Source organism: Xenopus laevis, chromosome 4L (assembly GCF_017654675.1).
Source record: "Xenopus laevis strain J_2021 chromosome 4L, Xenopus_laevis_v10.1, whole genome shotgun sequence".
NCBI lineage: Eukaryota > Metazoa > Chordata > Amphibia > Anura > Pipidae > Xenopus > Xenopus laevis.
Window position 1 is genome coordinate 115,281,848 of NC_054377.1, and position 20,041 is coordinate 115,301,888.

Here is a 20,041-nt window from a genome sequence, read left to right on the forward strand (position 1 = left end):
AGTATTTTCTTATTGTATATTTGGTGTATAATGTATTTTTATGATTGGTTGATGGCACACTGCATCATCATCAAGCAAATATATTGGTCATGAAACTATTGCTTCTGCATTAATGAGAAATACTGGCTTAGTGGAAAGGCAGTGGGGCTCAAGTAGCAACTGACAATTTACACCAGTTAAACAAAGCAACAATCATATTTTTGCTTTCATTATTTGTCCAGCAGCTGGTTGATTGGTTGCTAAGTTTTACCTCTAAAACATGAGAGCATGAGATTTTTGCAACTCACACACTTCAATACTATTGACTAATGTGGGTATATGACAGGTGAGATCTTACACTATTATATAAGCATAAGACTTGCCATAAAGGTTGAACTCAGTTCTTCCTACCTGGGAGTGAGCACAAAGTGGATAAAGAAAAATGTTTTTGATGAATTTTATGAGTAATGAGATGCATTTTCAGGGACAACTGCAAAAAAAAAAAGACCAAAAAGATGCAAAATATACCTTTCCTACAGGAGGTCTGCAAATGTGACTGTACTTAAAGGGAAACAGCATGGTAAAACAGAGCACAGGGACAATGTAGGTTGTATATACAAACATGAACTCATGCTATAGCTTCTTTGTGTCCCCATTTTTTCCTTTAGTGGAAGGGCCTAGAATCACTCTGCACCACAGGACACGTGTGTTGAATTTTTTCATAAACAGAGTGTTCATTACCATATGAATGTGTATTTCTTTCACAAAATGGGCTCATAACATTACGTGGCACTTTGTAAAATGATATAGGATGTACAAGGCCTAATGTACTGTGATGCAAAGGTTAAACCATGCCGAACTCTGCATACAAAACAACTGTGCTCTGTACATAGAATATATAGGAGAAGCCCTGGTGGCTTGTTTCCACTTGTTCTTTGTCATGAAAAAGGAAGAAGCTTTGTTTTCTGTTCTATTTCCAAAGTAGCAGGGGTATCATTTGGCTTCCTGAGCCCTCCTTGTGTTGTGTTTCTCTTTGGCCTGAAAACAAAAAGGAGAGATTGTCGTTAACATTAAAATTGTTTATGTACTGCCAAGGACATATCCCTATCATGAGAACTATACATATGTATCAGGAATATTATCAACATCAATCAAACCCACCCTGGAACCCTTATCCAGGGAAAAGTTTGAATCACTACAATAATCGAATATTAATAGGCTGGTCATAAAAAACCCAAAACTATGTAGCTATGGTGTTTATCTGGGTGAACACAAACTATACTCCATGAAGGCTAAAAAAAAACCACTGCACATGCTACAGTTTCAGCCAACTGAAAGACAGCAACCAATCATAGCCAAGGGAATACACTCCAGTTGTGCTGATGAACATCAGATAGGTCTGTTACTTTCAGGAAACACAGCAGTATGTTTCATCACAATGCCCGTGCCCTATTCTCACCCAAATATGCTGACCACATAGAAATGACAGAAAACTGCATATTTAACAAGCACAAAAGGGTAAATAAGAAAAGGAAAAGTTAGTTATGAATGCTTTTTTCATAAAGAAGTGCATTTCACACCCCCATTGCCCTCTCTGTCTGATTCTTATGAGGTACTCTTCACGTGGGGTACCCTCTCACTGCACAAGTCACATGACTTGGGGCAGCTGGGAAATTGACAATATGTCTAGCCCCATGTCAGATTTCAAAATTGAATATAAAAAAAAACAGTTTGCTCTTTTGCGAAATGGATTTCAGTGCAGAATCTTCTGCTGGAGCAGCACTATTAACTGATTCATTTTGAAATTTTTTTCCCATGACAGTATCCCTTTAAGAAGGGTAGAAAAACTTAGATTGTGCCAACTCACCATGGAAAAAGCACATATCCAAGCCCTTAGAGGCCAAGCTATAAATCATCCGTGCATAAGTACAGCTGAGCTCACTGCTGACTAAGCTGTGAAATAAGGCTGCTGTGAGCCTGACATGTCTAAACCAACATTCTGCTTTTATGTGAGGTGGTACAGGAAGCATAAAGGTTGATTAACTGCACAGATTTGGCTAAAGAGTGACCATCTAAAGCGGAATCTTTTTCTTCATGCTCTCCTTATGGTACTTTAAAATGGACAGAATACTCCCTTGAACAACATGAGTGCAATCGATAGGGCTTGTGCTGAACATACTTTTTGCTTACTGTTTTAATCGTAACAAATTTATGGTTCGTCATTTCTTGGGCTAAACTGGGAAACTGAAGCTACTCCATGATTAGACTTTGAGGGTCAGGGCACACAGATTCGGGAGATTAGTCACCTGGCGACAAATCTCCTTGTCTTCGGGCGAATAATCACCCCGAACTGCCTCCCCACCCGCTCAAATGTAAATCGCCGACAGGATTTGGGCACTCGGAGCAACTCGTTTTCCGAAGTCACCCGAAGTTGCCGGACGAGGAGACTTCGGAAAACAAATCGCGCAAGGTGCCATCCCGCTAGCAATTTACATTTTAGCCGGTGGGGAGGTAGTTCGAGGAGATTAGTCGCCCTGAAGAAGAGGAGATTTGTCGCAGGTCGACTAATCTCCCCGAATCTGCCTGTGTGCCCTGACCCTAAAAGGTAGACAGACTCCCAGTGCACCATTAACTGCTGTTGTGGCTCACAGATAACCACAAGTCCATTATGCAGGGGGGGTTATATATCTTTTCACTGCTAATTATTAGGGATGAAACTTGATTTGGCAGAATCCCCAAATCAAGGGTAACAGAGTAGATTGAATATCAAACCAAATCCAAACCCTTCTTCAGGAAAAAGCAGGCCTCGGCCAGAAAATCCCTGATGTTCATAGAAGCAAACTGCTAAACTGGCGAGCGCACAACCCTACGTATTTTTTTCAGATACGTAGGGTTGGATTCAGTTCGGCCAGGCACTTGGATTCAGCCAAACCCTTATTGCGAATCCCAAACCAACTTCGGGATTCAGTGCCTCCCTAGTAATTACTGACCTCACAAGGATCAAACATGGAGTAGCTTCATTATCCCTATTTACCCTGATTAGTTCAAGAAACAATAAAATACAAAGACTTGTTGTGAAAAAAAAACAAAAAAAAAACAAGAAAATTGAAAAAAATGTGTTCAGCACAAACCCTGTTCATTGCACAATGTGAAACATTTTTTAAATAAAATCATGATGTATAAGTGACTTGTGTGAACAATCACAAAGCAAGGATTCCCAATAAATCCATACAGTATGAATAAATACTATTAGTGAAACTGTGTCTCCAATTACTATTATGATAAGAGTAAAAGACCAGGAGAGTATGTGTGCATGTGCTGTTCTGGCTCCATACAGAGGCAGAGGACTGAAACTGCATAATACATTTAAAAAAAAATAGCTTGGGAGAAAAATTAACTTTACTCTATGACTACTTCTTTTTTCGACCATCTAAAAGGATTTTTTAAAGAGGAAACAAAATATAATTTAGATAATAACATAGAATAGGGTTAAACAGCGGAGTAATAAATTAAAGGGGCATCAGTTATCAAAACCTGTTTCCTCCACCAGATGTGTGTGTTAACAGAGGCCACATTCTGTTTGCAGGAAATAGTCGTCGTCCCCCAAGCGCTAAGCCATCCTGACTGGTCACTATGTTGGGAGACACACATAATAAGCAAGTCTCCTGGGCTCAGTCACTATCTAATAAAATGGGATCCTGTAATAATCACATAATCTATGGTTTGTTTTTTTCTTTTTATAATATGGCTCTGAACCAGAAATGAGTAAAAAACAGGTCTAATCACTTACATATGATAAAACACTCGTGAGGATATAGAATGTTAAACGGAGAAAGCAAACAAAACAGAAATAGAACATTTTCCCCTTGCTTCCAAAAATAATCCCATTGTCATCCAGCGTTACGGATTTTACATGCTAAGAATGATCACACACAGTAAGCACACAAGGCATGGAAATTTCAGAAATATTTACTAAGATGTTAGAATCCTTGTGCAGCCTGAACTATTTACTAAATGAAGCAGAAGTTACTAAGGGTCCTGCAACACAGATACCTAACCTCAATGTTATATACTACACTCTGGGGGGGAGAGGGAGGTTGTGATTATGTGCGATTACAACTGGAATCAGACAAACTGCTTAGACAAATGCGTAGGTCAGTTATGTAAGGCTTGTATGTGCGGTCTTGTACATTCTTTATTTAGCAGTGCTTTACTGACCACAGCAGGATGTATGAGATAAATCTGGCACAAAACAAAAACTTCATGTATTCCCAAGTTAAAAATAAATATTACTGTGCAATTTCTACTATAGGTATTCAGAGACTTAAGACGTTGCATTAAACAATTTGCAATTTTGAGTCCCTGTGATTATTGGGTGTATGTAACCAGGAAAAGGCATTAGCTTGTGTAAACGTAACATTTCTATATATGTATATGGCTTTTAATTGTCTTTTACATTGGTGAAAATTGCCATGATGCTAAGCAGATATCTAGCACCATCTAGTGGTCAGAAATAAGACTTACCACAGCAAGTGACAAGGATGCTCTCACAAATAAAAAAAATAAATAAATAAATAAACATTTGTACACAGAGATATGCAGAAAAGAAAATCTATATTCCACATCAGTGATTTTGCCCACACTGGGGTCTTTGTCTAACTGCCCAGCGGGCAGCAATTTACGGTTTATGATTTCTTTTAAAAGAATCTTCCATTTCCATTCCTCAGGCTTAGCCTTCGGAGCTCAAACTGAATATCACATACCTTTTCTACTAATGGTATTAACTGCTGATGCTCTGCTAGAGTCTTCAGCAACTCCATGATGAATGGAAGGTAGTTATGTTTTCTTCTGATATTTTCAACCTAAAGCAGAAAACAAAGGTGATACATCAGTGTACTTTGTGAAGCCAACTGAAGCGAATGAGAACAAAGCTATGCAAGTCTAGTACAGCAGCATACTAAAAATTGCGACAACGCAGTTTGCATAGAGATTGGAAATTAACTACACATGCTGCTTTATAAATATGCCCCGAGTCAGCATTACGCACATAGTGTGGATTTCATTTTCTGAAGACAATTCTGCAAGCTTTTTAATATAAATAGAGTTCTTCACAACAAATCAGAGAACAGGCTTATCAGTCTCAAATACCTGCAAAAGTATCCCAACTCGGCAAGTATAACTAATCTTCTATGCCTTTTCCTCATCAGATCAAAGAAAACCCAGGCGGGTAAAGAGTGTAATCTCACCTTGTATCTTTTCATCTTTTGTTTCTCTTCTTCTATAAGGAGCTGGTATTTTGTGATTTCCGACTGCATGGAGCTCAGCAGAGTGCTGCCCTGGTCTGTGTCCATAGGCTCTTCCTGTATCAACAGGCAAAGGGCAGAATTATCCCATGTAAGAGACATGGTCTAAGATGAGCTTGACTAGGCATTTCAATCTACAGCTAAAATAAATACCCACTAGTAAAACCAGGAATCTGTACAGAATGAGGCAGTCAAACTTGAACCTTTGTGAAAGTTATTTTCACATAGGTGCCTATCTTCCAAAAAACAAAAAAAAACTGCTAACATTCTTTATATTTCCAGACCATGGGTGTCTATGCTGTGCCTAAAACATCATTTCTCAGTATATCCACAAATAATGGCACCAGACACCGTTATTAATTGCTGTAAACTTGCCCATAAAGTGAAGCTAGAACTATAGTGTTTTTGTACTAGCATTTAAGACTTCTACCTAAACCTTTTAAATTGCCATTGCAGTAGCCCATTATACTTCAAATCAGCTTGGGCCCAGTTTTAGCCTCATCCTTCATGTGATGCAATATAGCTCAGACCCAGAGAGATGTATCGTAGTAATAACCAAACACAAAGGCTTCAACCATATCCTGAACGGAGGCCAAAATTGTATATGCAAATTAGTAAAATCCCAGAGGAAAAGAAACACCATTATAGATTGAATTTTAGCTTTAATTCAACCTGATCCAAGTTCTGCCAAAACATGTTTTGGATGTGGTGGAAACACCAAGTAAACCCAGAATTTGGTGCATCCTGTGAAAGAAGGGTGGATACATACATATAAATAGTCATTTCTTACCTCTGCAATTCGCCTCTGCAAATCTGCAATCTTCTGCTCGTAGATCTTCTTTCTGTCTGACACAATAGCCATCAAATTGAACCGTATCTCACCTTCACAGTACCTGATGCAGAATAAAACAGGCAGTGAAATTTAAATGCATCCTGTTATACAGAGAAAACTGGGGAAGTAATGTTGCTTTGTTCACAAGTTTAAGTCCTCCTCAAATTAAAGTATAAAGCAAATGGTAAGAAACTTAATATGCTGTGGACCATAAAGACAGAAGGAAGCTACATATTGGTACTGAGGCAAGACCTACATATGCTTACTATCCTGGTGGCAAAACACTGTACATGTGAAAGCTGCATAGCTAATATTTTTAAGCCACTTACTTCTGCATTCGTTTCTCTATAACAGGTCTAGCTGCACTGATCCAATCGTCTTCCTTACATGGTCCTAGAAGGAATAAAGCAAAATAAGGGTAAAGAACAAAATAACAGGTATCTAGGTGACACAGGCAAAAGTAAAATCAAGGATTTTTTTTTCAAATTACTAGAAAAAACAAGGTCTAGTCAGTGACATTTATACCAGCAGAGCTTACAATCTATTGCCTAATCAAACTCAGAACCACAGTTCTGCACTGAGCCACCAAAATAGCCTCTGCTTTAACCATTAGGATCACTCAGAAGCTGGCCTTAACCAGAAAGCCATAATTTACTTAATTATTTATAATCCATTAATACTCCAGAAAAGAAAGCCTAGATTGTAAGCTCTGTGTATATGCACTACACTTTTTCTAAGCATTACAGTTTATATTCCAGTCTCAAACATACAAAACCAAAAACATTTTAATATCTTAGCCCGACCCTAATGTAAACAAACAGAACTTTGATTTTTAAAGTTAACATTGTTAGCCATTTTCTAGTAACAGCACTTGTTGCAAAATACCCATTTGTCAGTTTATACTACAGCTCCATTCCGAGAAACGGGCACAGCGTGCTCTATCAAGCAGATCCTCCCACCAGTTCAGGAAGTTTATTTCCAAGTGATTCATCATCAGAGAAAACAAACCAGTCATATCACCCAGTCAGAGTGACATATCAGGAATAGCTTTTTAAAGCCAAGTGCACTGGGAAACCTCCCTCTCTTCTCAGCTGCCATATCAATTACAGAGCCAGAAGGTTTTCCAGGTTTTTGCCATACAACATAGTGATGTAGAGATACAGTATGCTGCAAAACATGTAAGATGTTTGTATAGTAGCACTTACTATAGAATCTCTCAGGAAACGCAATTATTCTAGTGTTTTTATTTATTCTTTAAATTCAAGTTTATTGAAAGTGTTTTGCATTTAACAAGTCAGAAAATACACAAAAATCGCGTAATAAAAGAATGGAAAGAAAGAGCGAAGGGAGGAAAAAAAGAGAAGGGGAAAGAGTGAGGGTTTGAAGACAAGACAATCCTCCGTACTATTGAGTAAAGTAGTGTGAAATTTACTGTGGAGAATGGAGGTCTAGCATTATCATTTGCAATTTCCCTGAGTATAGAGAGAGAAAAGAAATAAGGGATAGTAAAACCAAAAAGAGGGAAAGTAAGAGAAAAAAAAGAAAAAAGCAAAGGTCCTTCTAGTCAATAAGAATTCAAAAGTTATATGAGACATATTAATAGTGTCTCCGCAGAGGAGGGTACGTCCTGTGCAAGGTATGTCTCGATATGGGATACTTCCTGTACTCCGTGTTTCCAAAAAAGAAAAAAGGGGGGGTGCAAGCGGGAGGTAGAGCAGCTTCTTATGTCCAATGAGTTAAGTATAGCAATTGAAGCCAGGTAACTGAAGTCTCCTTTTATGCCACGGCACCTCAACCAGAAAGGTCTCCAACACCCAGTCTCCATAATTAGCGTGTCATGTAGTATTAATGTTTGAGGGGGGATTAGATATTGTAACTTAATCGGATTATGTTTGTAGGAGCTCTTTATATTGATCTGTCTCTTGAAAACTAAGACAATAAATCAATTTTTGAGAATATCATTGTGTGTCTTGTGTGGTTGACGTTTTATAAAGTTCAAATCTTTCTATTTCTGAAATTTTGTTAAGCCATTCAGTGATTAAGGGAGCAGTAGTCTGTTTCCATTTCTGAGGTATTAGCACCTTTGCCATGTCCAACATAATTGGAACTAATGATTTTCAATATGTATCGGTTTAGGAGTATGGTGTAGGAGTAAATGTAGGGGTGTATTGGGTATCTCCACGTCAGTGACCACTTTAATAATTTCCCTAACTCTATTCCAAAAATCAGACAGTTTCGGGCATCCACAGATGTGCGATGTTACATCTCCAGCAAGTGGGTGATAATGTGTTATACATTTTTGCTAATCTCACCGGTGTTAGTGTTTTTATTTAACGTAGAAACAAACAAAGGCCAAATCATTTCATCGCATCTTCAAACACTGGAGAATGGCTTCAGGCTATGATCCATTTGCAAGGGTAAGGGTGATGACAACCTGATTTTTTTCTAGAGATATGCGTTGGTTACTAGTCAGGACAAGTGAAGATAGGACACACTGGCACTTGAGGCAAAGGAATGCAGGGTTACCCCTTGCTGTTAATTCAATGCAAATGTTCGTATTGAATAAACAGCAAGGGGTAACCCTGCATTCCTTTGCCTCGAGTGCCAGTGTGTCCTATCTTCACTGACATTTGGGGGTTGCCGAATCCTCCCACATTGTGCAGCAGGCTATCCAGCAGAGGGTGGGTTAAATGAGTGTGCAGCTTCACCTGTTCCACTAGACAGGACAAGGCCAATTGCTCTGATTCCTATTCACTTTAAATTGGGTAGTGGTTTATCCCTCTCCCAAGCGGCAACAAAAATCTCTGTGTGTGCCATTACCCTTATAGTTCCTGGGTTACTGTGACACTACATAAAAGGGATGACAGAATTTGCAACCCGAATCAAAACCCACCTAAATCAATTGGTCCATCCTTTAAACCGTCCAGTTCGTAAAGCCTCCCGTTGACTGGCACGTAGCTGACAAAGTGAAATGCATCATCATCCTTCGTTGTGGATTTTGCATCAAACTCAAACATTTGTTGCCTGCAGGTTTAAAACAAAATGGGAGATTAAAAAGTGTATATAAATGCACTTGCATAAAAATAACATCACACCTCCACCATAATTTCAGCAATCAAGATCTATGCTGTAAACTTTCATAACTGTGACATTGCTTCAGAACTTTAGGTCAAGTCCAGCGTTTCTGCCAAATCCCAATCATAGATTAAGAGCTTTTGGATAATTAACATCAAATTGTCCATCAAATTTAAAATACTGGTTAAGTTTTAAGTCACTGTTATTGTTAAAGGCTTTACTGCTCTTTTACCCAGAATATTTATATCATTAATGAAGTTTTTGTTTCACTAACTGAGCCATAACTTACAGGGCTAGAGAAGTCACGCAGTTCAATCACACGCACCTCTCTACTTTAGGGTAGGGAAGTGATTTGAAAGCTTGTTAATAATCAGATTGCTATGCATGACTTGGACAAGGCTTACTGTTCCAGGCTGCTGCCCAAACATGCTGCTCGGAAATTGGTTGGCAGAGAAATGTAGGCAGAACACGACAAATTTTTGTGAGTACGTGTGTCAGGGAGGAGGTTTTATACTTGCTTGCAGTGCTTGGATTTATAAGGACACTAAATACACTTGCAATGGCTGTATTGACTCATATTAGTGTTTAGAGGTGAATATATGTATGATAATTCTAAAATACATTTTAAACAGGGTTATATACCAAAGCAAAATCAAGCAATATAAGCAGTTGCTGATATATAGTGAACAGCAGTTCTATGTTCTAGGTTTGCTGAAAGCATTAACATTGTTAAAGAAGGAAAGATTCAATCACTGGTGGTGCCAAATGTTAGGTTTCTAATAACTTACACAATATACCAGGCTGGTGCTCCAGTGCTTGAATTCACTCCATGTGCCACAAACATAAGTACATGGGACAATTTGTGCCATGACAGTCCAATCATCCGGCATGACCAGAAACTATACAAAGTATCGGCCTGCCAGCTATTCTATCAGATCACTTGGTGGAAGGGTAGAGGCTTGTACAGTTACAGACCAGCTAATGAAGCTACTGGTGCCTATTGCAGGTTTAGTATCCTGTTTTGGGTGATCAACACTGTTTCTAATGGAAGGTAACCCAATCCATGTATAAAAACACATTTCAAAAAGGGAAGGAAAAATAAAGCAACACATGATTTTTTAGTAACTGAGTTTATAGATCAGAATTCTATTCTTCTAGCAAGAGAGCACTCTTTCTACATAAAGAAACAATTTTATCTACATTTGCCAAAGGTGTTCTCCATCACTGCCAACATAATAGCTACATGAATATCAAAAGGTAAGAGCGCCAGCACTCTCAGTGTAGATACAAGACAGGCACGCTTGATTTTCTTTCCTGTTATTTTCAAATGACCTTGCCAGTAAGCACTTATTAAGTCTTTTTAAAAGCATCGTGTTTGTACACTGTTCTGGAAAGTACAGGCCCCTGGCCAAGTCATGTACTGGGAAAGAGGAACATTAATACTACAGGCTTTTGTGAACTGTGAAAATACCGCCACCTACTTACAGATGTTTTGCCATAAAGGGAAGTACTCCGAACATGCCATTTCAAGGCATAAGATACAGAGTTTATTTATAAGCATGTTACAAAACTACTGTGCGCTTTGTGGGTCACACGACAACTGGGTAAAGGGCTCTTGTGATTATGTCTTGTGATGATCAGGTTTTGATAACTGTAATTAAACCTGGTTTATTGCTTAGTGGTTTCCATTTCAGACAATCAGAACTGTCACAATTAGCTCAGGACCAGACACTGCTGATTCAAAGCAACTTGCAGAATTTCTGTCGCAAACATTTGATGAGCATGATGCATGACCACAAATTATTTCCCACTGTGGAGAATGGAGTATTTAGGACTCTCCCTCAGAACAATAAATACCAGCGTTTCTCTCTTTAGAAGGGAAAGAAACTTGCACAAACTTACCTGGCAAAACTGTTGTGTACTTGACGGATCACTTCGGAATTGCTTAGAGCCAGTCCTTTCATCTAAAACAGAGCACACACATGAAGATTGTGTTATCCAGGAAAAAAAGGTAGAATGACAAGTCGCAAAGATGCCCACAAATATTAAGTGCAATTGGTTGTTGGAGGTAGTGATGGCTGACCATAATATTTTTGATATGCACTTAACTCCATCTCCCTGTATACTAAACAGTGCCCAATCTGTCTCTGAAGTTCTCCTCCTGTTAATAATGTACACTCAGACCTTCCCTTACACCATCACTAATGGGCAGTGTAGTCATGGTGACAACATCACCTAAAGAGAGGAGGTTAGCACAAGTACATCAACTTGCCCCTGCCCAAACTCATGCCTCTTGTGGCTTACACAAACCGGAGGTATCAGTTTGACCTACCCATCAATAGATAAGAGAATAAAGTTTAAGGTCTGCATTAGCTAGAGAATTATGAACTGGAATACTGTCCTGCAGATCAGGGATACCAGGCCATCCATACTGTCATGGCTGGGATTTATTTAATAAATGGACCTATGGGGTGAATTATATTCAGCTACAAAAGTTGGAAAAAAAAAAAATCAGATAAACTCAGATTGAGAAATTGATATCTTTACAGTTATTGCTTCATTCATGGGGCTTAATACACCATAATATATAAATGTCCTATTTAAATGTAGACATAATGTTCACTTTGTTTGTACATTCAAATATTTAAAATTATTTGAAGAAAGCATATACCTGATTTGATCTTTACTATGGGTTAGATTTTCTTTTTGGTAGTTTTTGGGGGGGCACGAGCATGTATAATGTAAGAGTCTAATGTTGCAATAGCAACAAAATAAAACAATAAAAAATAACCATGTGTGTAGCATGGTCCACCTAAAGGGGTCATTTACATTCTAAAACTTTTTCAGTACAGCTGTTTTCAGTTAGTTCACTAGAAATTAACACTTTTTTCAATTGTTTCTATTGTTTGGTCGTTTCTTGAATAATATTTTTCATTTATCACTATATCTCTCTAGAGAAGTTCTGAAATAAATGGGGGTCACCATCTCTGTAAGCTGTTCTAATTTGATTCATTAGTTGATTAATTGTTTATCTTTGATCCTGTTGAGCAGAATGCCTGAGTTTCAGAATAACAGTTTTCAGAGTCTATATCTGGTTCCTGAAAAAAACAGGAAGACCTTTTTAATTTCAATTTTAGAAAAATGTAAAAAAAAAAAATCTAATTGAAAACAAAGCTGCTAGTCTTACAAAATGAGGATAGGAGCTGCAACTACATGTAGGACAATGGAAAGAGTGTTTTCTTGTTTTCCATATAATATTATTACATATGTGTATAAATATATATAGAAAGAAAAAGATATCCCCTTCTTTTATATTTTTCTTTTTCTATCAATCTTTGCCTTTACTGATGCAAGTCAGATCCCTTTCTTTAATCAGCCTTAAGGCTCTAATAGATAGATCTTTTCTACACTCAATTCATGTGTATACATAGAGGAATGATTAGAAATAGATAGACAGACAGGGATGAGGATAGAATTAAAACATTTCAGAATTACTTACAGCTGCATCAAAGCTTTGGGTGAATTCTTTGAATTCAGACAGAGTTTCTCCTAAATGTACATCATTGTGTGTGGTGTTCAGCAAAATACTGATGATTGCTTGTGTTGCACATGCATTGTTTATTACCTGTTTAAACAGAAACAAACTTCACTATTAAAGATGAATAACAGGTGAAGAGCTATACATATTCAATACATATTTCCAGTTTTTAATATTACCAGTAAATGGTAGTTTAGAACTAGGGATGCACAGAACCTTCAGGATTCTGCCAAGAGACGAAAATGTTTAGCTGCATGTGCAGTTCTCTTTTTCCCCTCATTTCCCAAATCGACATATGCAAATGAGGGTTCAGATTCGGTCCTCTATTCTTTTACAAAGGACTCAACCTATTCCTAAAATAGTGGATTCGGTGCATCACTATTTAGAACAAAACTAACTACAGGAGACGGCTTTATGATGCCCAAGAAAAACATTGATATCTACTAGGAATTTAGAATTGCTGTATCTAGAATTTCGAGGAAGAAAACAATCTTCAGCTGTAGAAATGTGTGCACCTGCCAAACCGTGAACATCTCAATAGGCAGCAGCTAGGTAGGTCTGGCTTAGAACTTAAGTTTAGTGCTCCAATCCATAAGCAGGAACTCAATAGAGCTCCAGTGCTTTACAAAGCACGGCACCACAGGTAATGAAACATACAGCAACCGCAAATTAAACCACTCATGACTATATCATCTAAGACTTTAAGCTAAATCTAAGATACATTGTTTTTCATCTCTATTTCTTTGACTGGAAAAAACTGCCTAGTTTAATTCCTTAAAATGATTGCAACACAAGGCAGTGGTATTGCATAAGAAACAGGCTGCATTGAGTATATTTAAATTATTGATACCTGCTTCGCAAAAAAGATTGTGTCCAGCCTGGAGTCTTGAACAACAGAGCCAGCTGGTTCCTCTCCTGGCTGCCACTTGAAGAGAAAGATTAATCCTTGCACTGGTCTGCCAACAACAAAAACAATTATATTCCTGAAACAACAGCAGTTGAGACTTGTGTGTCACAAAAGACAATAGGGCATATGTACAACTACAACCAAAGTTGCGGTACCTGCACTTTCCCCTATATTACAGGCATGTAACCCTCGATATTCGACTGGGAATTAAAATCCTTCGACTTTGAATATCGAAGTCGAATGATTTTAGTGCAAATAGTTCGATCGAAGGAATAATCCTTCGATCGAACGATTAAATCTTTCGAATCGAACGACCAAAAAAACGTAGGCAAGCCTATGGGGACCTTCCCCATAGGCTAACATTGAGTTCGGTAGGTTTTAGATGGCGAACTAGGGGGTCGAAGTTTTTTCTTAAAGAGACAGTACTTCGACTATCGAATAGTCGAACGATATTAAATTTTGAATCCTTCGTTTCGAAGTCGTAGTCGAAGGTCGAAGTAGCCCATTCGATGGTCGAAGTAGCCCAAAAAACACTTTGAAATTCGAAGTTTTTTTACTTCGAATCCTTCACTCGAAGTTAGTGAATCGGCCCCCTAACTTCAGGACATCCTTGTAGATTATGATAAACAGACTATGCAGATTGGAGCAACATTCCAGAGGATATATACTCGAAAAAAGATCTTGTTTACAAGTTATTCTGAATTGAGAAAGCCAGTTGGATGACTGGTGAAACGTCTTCAAGGAAAAAAACACAGCAAGTCCAATTGATTTTACTTATTTCTAGATATACCATGACCTGGATGAATGAGAATTTCCACAAACATGTATATATATTGTCCATACTCATTGACACGGACTGGAAGGTTTGTGCAGTTTCCTCGCATACTGTTTAAAATGAATAGCTCGTGCTAAATACAAGATGAAAAGCCACATCCTACTTCCCCTCATACAAGCACAATCAAAACTAATGGACAGTCCACTAAACAGCTCTCTGGATAAGGTTAATGAGGTGCATCTTCTTTGAAAGAACAGACAGTAGCTGGGAGGAGGGATAGGTTTGTTTATATGAAGGGCTTCTCAGTGGGCTGAGGATGTTTCATTGAGCAAATATTGAAAAAAAGGGGTAATGCAGCCCCTAGAGCAGTAATCCCCAACCAGTAGCTAGTGAGCAACATTTTGCTCCCCAACCTCTTGGATATTGCACTCAGTGTCCTCAACGCAGGAGCTTATTTTTCAATTCCAGGCTTGGAAGCGAGTTTTAATTGCATAAAAAGTATAGAGCTAAGTAAAGCCTCTTTTAGGCTGCCAGTCCACATAGGGGCTACCAATACCCAATCACAGCCCTTATTTGGCACCCCAATGGACTTTTTCATGCTTGTGTTGCTTCCCAACTCTTTTTACATTTGAATGTGGCTCACGGGTAAAAAAAGGTTGGGGACCCCTGCCCTAGAGTATCTAGAAACATTGTTTTTAAAAAAAAAAAAAAAAGTAAGGCCTTCTGAACGGAAATACACAGTCGCTTAACTACATTACACTTCAGTCAAAATGAATAAAATCAATGCTGGTCATACATTCAGTTACCAACTTTAAAAGAGAACTAAACCCCCTGTACCAAAAAAGCCCCCCTTAACTGCCTGGCATTGACCCTCCCCTTATGCACTGTGCATTAGTAAAAGAAAAAAAACCCTTAAAAAAAATCCAACCCTAAAATGCAGAGAAGCGGAGCTCCAAGGCACCATCTTCCACCTATGCGTATTCTTTCGGAACTCAACACTGATTTGAGCTTGCGCAGTTGAAGCCGATTCCTGACTTGGACCAATTGCGCATGTTCCTGCAGGCTTTGTGTCAGCATTGAGTCCCAAAAGAATACAAAGAGGTTGAAGATGGTGGAGCTCTGCTGCGCTGCTCAGCATTTCAGGCAGTTATGGGGAGCTTTTCCTTTAAGCATCACAACTTCAGACTTACTCAAACAGGGACTACAAATAGCACCCTTAGTTTTATTAAGTTCAGGGTTGTCCGAGTTATAAATAATGTAATATATATCCTTCCATAAGAGTTATCAAAAATTAAAGCACTTACTGCAAGTCTACAAAGTGTTCTTGTTCCAGACTCCAGATTTCTTCTACTTGAATACCTCGGCATCCTAGGTAACAGAAATAAGATATAGGATATAAACCCATAAAAATGATAATTGAAAAAAATTATAAAATAGAAAAAAATAACAACAAAACATTAAACTAGCAGTGTCCTTTAAAGACAGTATACCCCTTGTTCAACATGAGTTCAATGAATAAGGCATGTGCTTAACATACTTCTTACTTTGTCTACTGTTTTATTCATGAAAAATCTGTTGTATTCTTTTTTGTTACTTGAAAAAAAATAAAGAAAGGAGTGGAATTAGCTTATGAGCATTTTCTGGCCAAAGTCCACCCTATGTGCACACAGCCTTACACTGCCATGAGAATGTAATTTCAAGCCATTATAGAAAATCTCAATCAATAGTTAGGTACCCATAGGAATAAACTAATGAAGCTCTTTGTGGACAGTGTTGGGCTAAAAATCTACTGATCCCCAACTAAAGAGCTACAGGTGAATCACAATCAACCTTTAGAGCACCATTTTTCTAAACCGTTTAAATGTTATTAGTTCATACAGTTGGCCTTACAGGTATGAGGAAACAGGCCCCTCTAGTTTTTTTGACTATCTTTTGGTATATTATTAGCCGTTTATAGTTATGGTTACCAACGAGCTCTCACGTCTCTTAATAAAGCTTAACTGCAATTAACTCTTATGTGTAAGGGACTTTAATTATTTCCACATAAGGTTTTCATAATCGGCTGGTTATGCTAAAATAAGAAAAGAACAGACTGGTACAGGTTGCAGTACATCTTAACCAGCTGCTACCAGAAAAACAGTCCATCATAAGGGAATAAAAACAAGCTGGAATTTGCCGACACCTTCTGCCCAAACTGCCCTCAACTGGTTTGTCTATGAAAGTGAAGGAAAGAAAATTGTGCTTAAGATTAATGGTCAGTTACCATGAGCAACACTGAGCTCACATTTAGCTTATATATCAAACAACACAGGTATATTATAAAAGAAATATCTGCCGCTCTGGGGGAAGCACTAATTATACATTAGGTATTGCACAGTCAGCACTGGAACATTGCACTGACGCAGTACTGGAATTCTCATTTACATATGAAGTTTAAGTCAGCACTAAAGTATTACAATGACCCATGCTATGGCTACATTGTACCTAATATTTTAGAAAATAGCTCCTGGAATTAGATACAAAATCCATCTACAAACCATGGGGCTGGTTTAGCAGTACCAATTATAAAAAGCTAGCCCACTTTTATTGGTTCCAGTGCAAAAAAATAGTGTTCCAGTTCACAGAGGTGCGCTTAGTCCCACCCCCAGCACCCATTGAAATTAAATGTGTTCAACTGCTCATAACACATTTTGTTTATTATTTTTTTGATAGATCAATTCATTAACATTTCCTAATAGTGAGGATCCGTTGTTAAATAGGAATTGAACTGCTAGAAAACCTTAAGATACTATAAGATTATGGTATGTTTTCATGGCACCTATGGGTGCCTTTTATACGGTTTGTGTAAATAGAAAACATGTCATTTAATAAAGTCCAATTGAAGCAGGAGGGTGGGGAAATCAAAGTGAGTTATCCACAGCTCCCTTCTAATATATTTGTTCAGGTCATAGTACTAAACAAAAATCAATACTTGACCATTTACATGGAATAGCCGAACACGGAATACGGTAACCAAACTGGACACTGACTGTCTGCTCATAGCAAGTTTCCAAATTATTACACAAAGCTGTGTAGTCACCTAGATTTACATTGCTGCTTGTCATGCTAATGTGAAGGCATTCCCCTTCAATAAATGGAAGTTCGCAAAAACCACTAGTTCCTTTTAAATCATGTATAAAATCAGCTGTTACCCGAGGATCCAGTGGTGGTTTCTCTTCCAGAAGCTCAGTGCAGGGTGAGCGGCTCCTCCTCTTTACTAATAAGCATAACATGAATGGTATTGGCTGACTATGTTGTTCATGCTATGCAAAGGAAAGGTAAGGAGAATGCACATTACTGAAGCTGCGCTGCTCTTTCACGTTACCTGAAGCTGAACTTTGAAGAAGTAGTGCAACGGTGCAGGACCCAGATTGGTTAAGTGCTGATTTCATTACACCATTTAAAAGAAACAATGATATTTGCTGGCAAGTATCTGTTGATAAAATGCTTATTTTGGAAATAGGGACTTGATGAAAACTTTTCACCAAAAGGCATACAATCCCTTTAATGACAATACACCAGAACATTTTTTCTGTTGCTTTCTTTTTTTTATTTTTGATAGTTTATCTAATGTTGAAGTTTAACCTTTCCTTTTCCACCTTCTTAGGTCTCCCTGGAGCAGCTCTGGGAGTGGGGTCACCAACTCTGTAACTGCTCTTATTTGATACATTTCTTTTCTTTGTCCCTGCCAAGCAGAATTCCTGACTTTAATTATAGGAAGCTCTATTAACTGATACAATAGTTGCTCACATTCCACAGATGCTGCTGGGACATGTATCAACTAATGTGGTAAATTGTAACAGTTCAGAGCCTGTGACTGAAACCACAGAGAGGAAATGAGTTGTTCACTTTTAAATTAAAGGTCACCTATTGGGTAAAAATGTTATCCCCAACCAAAGGTGCAGCTAATAGAGCCCACATTCTGGATGGGGATAACAGTTTATTTTTTGGTTTTTCTTTTAAAAAATGCCCCCGCCAGCGCTTCCCGCGCCGGGAGGGAGCTCCCAGTGCGAGCAGCCATGTTGTGTCACTCACATGCACATAACGCGCATGTGACGTCACGCACTTAACAAGCAATTCGTGGCACATTTTCCTTATGCGCATGACCGGACATGGCTGCTCGCAGAAGGAGCTCCCTCCCAGTGCGGGTAGCGTAGAGGGGGGAATTTTTTTTAAAAACTATTATTATCCCCAACCGGAAAGCTATTAGCCCACACCTTTGGTTAGGGATAACATTTTCACCCAACAGGTGCCCTTTAACTTTTAGTATGATGTAGAGAGTGATATTCTGAGACAATTTGCGATTGATTTTCATTTATTATTATTATTGGTGGTTTTGAGTTATTTAGCTTTTTATTCAGCAGCTCTCCAGTTTTCAATTTCAGCAATCTGGTTGCTAGGATCTAAACTGCCCTAGCAACCATGCATATATGAATAAGAGACTGGAATATGAATAGGAGAAGGCCTGATTTGAAAAAGAAGTAATAAAACGTAGCATTCACAATAAACGGGTATCCTTACAAAACATTGATTTTTAAGATGGGGGTCAATGACTCCTATTTGTGTAGCCTTAAAGAGCATTTGTTTTTTTTTAGATGGGGGTCAATGACTACCATTTCGTGTAACCATACAGATCATTTGTTTTTGAAAGCTGAAAAGTAAGGAGGCAAATATTTCAAAAACTATAAAAAAAAAACAGAAATAAATGAAGGCCAATTGAAAATTTGCATAGCATCAGCCATACCATAACATACTAAAAATTGATTTAAAGGTCAACCACGCCTTTAAAATTTCTCTGGAATTGCAATCTAGACAGGCCGGAATTATAATTACTGGATAATCTTATAGAAAGCTGTAAATGGTATTTTGTGTTTAAAATTAACTCCACTTGTTATAGCACAGCCTATTCAATTTTAACTGGTCTTAATGCTGTTTTTTGTTTTGTTTTTTAATTATTTGCCTATCTTTCCCAGCTTGCAATTTAAATCGTTGTCTGTTTGTTGGAGGAGTAATTATTCCTCTGGGAGGCTACAGCTTTATTTCTAGGTTTACTTACTTGCTTTTCTATTCAGACCCCCTCCTACACATTTTCCAGCCTTTTATTCAATCTGGTACTACTTGGTTGTTAGGGCACTTTCAACCCTAGCAACCAGATCGATGCAGAGACGCCAAACTAGATGTGCTGAAAAAATAGACAAAACCCGCAAGAAATAACAGTACACACTGCAAATTGTCTCAGAAAGTAACTGGTCACTAGTCATAGTAAAAGTGTTAAGGCGAAGTTCAAGTAAAACTCAACCTCAGGATCAACTTGAGCACGTGATCTATGAATGGGCGCGCAGCGCTGTAGGTGCAACTCAAGCAGGTGCAAGTGAAATCTCCAGCTCCCAACAAGCTGAGGCTGACAGCAATGGATGATAACACGCGTGCCGCTAATAGTATAAGTACACAAGGCCAGAAAGGCAACGCACCAAACCCTTTGATCAGTTCGGTGAACACGCCGGGGTCGCTCTCCATCAGGCACCATTCTCCTGCACTGCCCGCCATCTCTGTCAAGCGCGACTCCAATGGATGACAAAAATGGTCGCACGGA

At 38.3% G+C, this 20,041-nt stretch overlaps 1 protein-coding gene across 1 annotated transcript; it reads right to left on the reverse strand.

Moving 5' to 3' along the window:
- Positions 1-422: 422 nt before the first annotated feature.
- On the reverse strand, positions 423-20,006 carry uchl5.L (ubiquitin C-terminal hydrolase L5 L homeolog). The gene is given in 11 exon segments (NM_001095597.1): positions 423-1,017; positions 4,743-4,841; positions 5,226-5,339; positions 6,073-6,175; positions 6,444-6,507; positions 9,008-9,138; positions 11,092-11,153; positions 12,689-12,814; positions 13,578-13,683; positions 15,714-15,777; positions 19,920-20,006. Coding segments are annotated over 11 exon segments (990 nt in total). The 5' UTR covers positions 19,996-20,006; the 3' UTR covers positions 423-972.
- Positions 20,007-20,041: the final 35 nt, after the last annotated feature.